At 40.2% G+C, this 5000-nt stretch overlaps 1 protein-coding gene across 1 annotated transcript in view; it reads right to left on the bottom strand.

Annotated features, from left to right (window-relative positions):
- Ctps (CTP synthase) overlaps window positions 1-5000 on the bottom strand; it is a 20013-nt gene that overhangs the window by 7152 nt on the left and 7861 nt on the right. The window contains 7 exon segments of the mRNA XM_086555636.1: window positions 1-10; window positions 1645-1959; window positions 2905-2910; window positions 3146-3405; window positions 3695-3871; window positions 4089-4258; window positions 4645-4825. The exon segment at window positions 1-10 is cut by the window's left edge and continues 128 nt beyond it. Of these exon segments, the coding sequence (XP_086411762.1) occupies window positions 1-10; window positions 1645-1959; window positions 2905-2910; window positions 3146-3405; window positions 3695-3871; window positions 4089-4258; window positions 4645-4825 (1119 nt within the window).

Genomic DNA, 5000 nt, shown 5'->3' with positions numbered 1-5000 from the left:
AATTATGCCACTGGAAATCAACACACAAATATTATTACAGAATTTAATTAATAATTTTTTGAAGATTATAAGACTTCAACCTTAACCCTTAAATGACAGGTGACGTGTATTTTCGTCATACATGACGCAGGAGCCTGACCATGGGCTTCATGACATTTGGGGATTTTGGATCACTGTGTTATTTTATAGTGAGTAATAAGTGAGTGATGATAACAATTGCAATCATAATTATAGTAAATGCCGTATTATTAAACGAAATGGATTTCACCTAACAAAACCTAGATGGAACCACTTTCTTCTAGCAACACCAGGAGAGAGAGCCTTGAATGGCACCCATCTATGGTCTCTAGCAAGCACTATCTTTATAGAGCAATGGCATATAGCACTTTGCCGACCTCTTACTCTAAAATATTGCAGATGAGGGATGTGCAGGCAGAACGAGAGGAGGAAGGTGACTCAAACCATCCCCAATGTTTACAATGTGCCCTGTGCCTGTAGGAATGCCTTTTACTGTGGACACACAGTCATAAGCACAAGTCTCCTTCCTCTTCCCTACCTCTTCATGTTATCTTCATTGTGGATGGTTATATGTTTCATATTTTTTTAGGTCAGTACATAAATACGAAAAAATAAAGTTGCTTTTTGTCCTCCCCTAAAACAGCAATTTCTAGTACACTGATTATAAAGAAAAAAATGAGGTGATATGGACCCTAAACTACAATTTTAGTCAACTGCAGAATTGACAGAGCCTATGATATGACAAATGTAAATCAATAAAAACAGTAAAACACACAAATAAATGGCTCGAGCTCTACACCAAGTGACTAAAAGAGAGCAGGAAAAGTCAAGGTATGTTGCATAAAGCTGAAATGACTGAATCTGAAATTTCGTGACTGTGAAATAAAAAAACCATCCTGGACCTAGGGTTGGTTTGTGGTGTAGGTAGGTTTAAGGTGGGTGTGGGGTAGGTGTTGGTTTAGGGTGTAACGTAAAGCAAATCTATCCCCTGTCTGTCTCTTTTGCAATGGGGGTTGGGTTATTTTTTGTGTTTTGGTTAACTGTTAAAATATTTATAAAAAATTGCATAATTATTCAACAATGACACAATCATGTATGCGAGTTATTTATTGAAGTGTGTATAAAGGTGCCTATAATAAGTCTGTAAGTAAAGATATAGAAGATATGAGTTGTTGTTTTTTGACACATTTACCAGGTTCAAAACAATACTGCAATAATGTTAAATTGCATTACTCATCTAGCAGCACCTTAGACCAATCCCAACTCTAAAAACATATTGATATGGTGATGGTGGAATCATAAGGGCTTGTGGGAAACCTTTGAGTATTAGCACATGCAGCCCTGACACTTCACCTGGGGAAAGAGTAACAAGCCTAATTTGAATGTTGATGGTAGCTATATGATATTATTCTCTATTTTACTATGTTACAAGATATACTATATTAATCTATGTTTGGGTGGAGGGTTCAGATTATATCTCTTGAAAGATGAAATTTTAATCTAAAAAAATCAAAGCATTAACTCAGCTTACCTTCTGAATATGACAGCAAAGTAAAACAGAGCAAAGAGAGGAAAGAAAGGAACAGAATGCGAAAACAAAATGACTCCAATAACCGCTCCACTCACTTTGCCTTGCACACATTCTGCCAGGCCTCATAGTACTTGATGGGCCGGTTCGCCTTGGCCTCCTCCTCTAGGTCTTCTGCCTCCATGCACTTCAGTTCTAGTTTCCGGTTGCATGCAAGGGCTGCATGTTGCAGAGCTTTAATCACCGAGGCATATGAGTCCTCCAGTTGTGTGTACTTGCCGACTAGGACAATGGTGACGCTGTAGCGTAGGTGCTCATGCCTGCCAGAGGGAGGAGGAAAAGAAAGAGGCGAGAAAAAAAAACAAAATTTTTAAGAAGAGGTGGGAATAATCTATGATAATAAAACACAAAAACTTGGAATGAACCAGACAGAAAGTTCAGCTGGGCAGAAGAGGAAACAGCTGGGTGAGCAGAAACCTGATTGAGATTTGTTGGTTGGGGGAAAAATATTTAACTGAAATCTCCTCCCCTCGCCCCCCCCCCGACCAACTACACCCCCCATAACAAAACCCCAAACATTGAACGGTCCCACACCACCGACCCAATATTACCCACCCCCCCCCCCACCAAAGAAAAATAAAATTAAGAAAGATAAGACAAGAAAACAGAAAACAAAAAAAAAAAAAAAAAAGAAAAACAAAGACTTCTAAATACTCTAAATTTAGTGTGTAAAATATATATGACTGTGACTGCAGTTGCTTATAAGTTCTAATAAATGGAGGGTTATAAATTATATAATATGATATAAAGATGTATTAAATATAAGAAACTCACTTGGTCGAGAGTGTATTAAATATTATATATATATATATATATATTATATATATTGTTTATATAGTATATATCCGAGTAGTATTCCTCGTCCATATATGTAGATTATCATTATCACGCCAAGTAGACTCTTCTTCATGAAGTTTCCTTACCGATTGTTCGATAGGTTGTGTGTTTTCAGGTTGGATAGGAGCTAGACTGAAGCCGATCGCTGAGGAGGGATTCTGTATATAATAGTCTCGACACCTGCTGCATTGTGTCCTCTAACTATACAACCATCAATGGCACTGCATAAAAAAACTCAAATAATGTAGATCTCCTTGAGGTATGAAAAATTCATCATCATGCAAACAAATGACCTGAAGGGAAAATCAAAGTTAATCTTTGTTTGACGGGGCTGACTTTCCCATATATAACGTCATGTAAGGATATTACGCGCCAACCCTGCCATATTACACCGCCTCTCAATGCCCTCACCCCCCCCACCACTCCGATCCGTCTTCGCTCCTTACCAACCCCCCCTCTACAAGCCACTCTAGCCCCCACCCATCATACGCGCCCGCATCCACCTGCGCCCGGTAGGAAGATCAAGAAGGCAAGAATGACAAGAAGCCAGGATTTCACTCTCCTATTGAGCCAGAATAAGTTCTTGAATTATCTGCTTGATATGTAGAGTGCATAGGTGAGGGGATTGGTGAGATATAGAATTTTAAAATCTCAATGTTACTATCACAATCACAGCACATGGAATAGAAATCCCATTTCCACATCCAAACACTCATCTCCAACAACAACCAACTGTAACTCCCACTAATGCTCACCTGCTCTGGAGACACATGACAAAAGTTGGAGATCTTGTGCTTAACGGACTGGTCGATGGGTTTCTCTGAACGACACACAATGAAGTCAGGAGACAAGCCCAATCCACGCAGTTCCCTCACGCTGGCTTGGGTCGGCTTTGTCTTGTGTTCCCCTGTGGAGGATGGCTGGGGCACCAGGGACACGTGCACCACACAGATGTTCTCCCTCTGCCAAGTAGGGGATGGGAATGTATGTAAGAGGCTAAAATTAAGGGGATTTTAGATTCCTGAAGGTAGTTGATGGGAATGATGACATGACTAATTACAAGCTAAAATGCTTTCAAACCTAAGAGCAGATAAGAAAATGGAAAGAAATTTTCCACATTTATCTTTGCTCTATACATGAATACTGAATTATCTTTAATGTCACAAAATGGACAGCTTATGATGCTTTGAACCTTACTAACTGTATCCCTGACACTATATCTCAACCATCCATATAGGTCCTCTCTCTTACCTTCACTCGAAACTGGAACTGCCTGAAGGCCTCTACAAAGGGCATGCCCTCAATATCTCCAATGGTGCCTCCCAGCTCGATGATACAAACCTCAGGGTCTGCATGATCGCCATCGACTGGCCGATTTGCTACGGTCTCTACCCATTCCTGGATTGCGTCTGTGATGTGTGGCACCACCTGAAAAGAGGGAACTTCGGTATGCATCATAAGGATATTTTAATCTTTTATTTCCGATCTTTAAAAAAAAAGCAAATGGACACATACTCATAAAATCCAAACAAAAATACAAGTTTAAAAAATAAGAAAGGCAAAAACAGTTCAGACAATAAAGATAATAAGTAAATAAGAACATCTTACAGGATTCCATCAGTCATTCCTGAAAGCCAATCCCTACCTGAACAGTCTTCCCTAAGTAGTCCCCGCGCCTCTCCTTGTTGATGACCGACTGGTAGATCTTGCCTGTGGTAATGTTATTGTCGCGGTGGAGTGTGACGTCCAGGAACCTCTCATAATTGCCCAGGTCGAGATCTACCTCTCCACCATCATCCAGCACAAACACCTCACCTATGGATAGTAGTGAATAGTGACAAAAGTGAACTAGTACTTGTAATTGCAATGATTATTAATATGTATTTATTTGTGTGTGTGTGTGTGTGTGTGTGTGTGTGTGTGTGTGTGTGTGTGTGTGTGTGTGTGTGTGTGTGTGTGTGTGTGTGTGTGTGTGTGTGTGTGTGTGTGTGTGTGTGTGTGTGTGTGTGTGTGTGTGTTTGTGTGTGTGTGTGTGGTGTGGATGTGGTGTGTGTGTGCATGTCCGAGTGTGTGTCTGTATGTTTGCATGAGAAAAATAGATATGACGTGGAAAAACAAAGGATAGCGGAAAATTGATCAAGAAGGAAAAAGGATTTCAACCAATTATACAAGGTATTGACCCCCTAAAAGGGTATACTAACCGTGCTCATATGGAGAGAAGGTTCCGGCATCAATGTTAATGTAAGGGTCGATCTTGATGGATGTGACCCTCAGACCACAGTGCTTGAGGATGGTGCCAACACTAGAGGCGATGACACCCTTGCCAATCCCCGATATCACACCACCAGTCACCAGGATGTATTTCATGATGGGATTCTGGTTCTGGAAGAGAGAAAAAAGAAGTAAATAGAGGTTGGTGACACTTTTTAAAATTACTCAAAATTCCTAAACAAAACATCACAAGATTGTGTGGGAGTGTGCATGAGCTTATGTGGACACACATGTATATGTCTGTGACTGTATATGCATATGTTTTTGCATGCAAGATTGTATGTCT

Source organism: Penaeus japonicus, unplaced genomic scaffold (assembly GCF_977035675.1).
Source record: "Penaeus japonicus unplaced genomic scaffold, GWHDUDI00000001_assembly GWHDUDI00000031, whole genome shotgun sequence".
Lineage (NCBI taxonomy): Eukaryota > Metazoa > Arthropoda > Malacostraca > Decapoda > Penaeidae > Penaeus > Penaeus japonicus.
The sequence above is the reverse complement of the archived record's forward strand: the minus strand, read 5'-3'. Positions and strand labels throughout refer to the sequence as shown.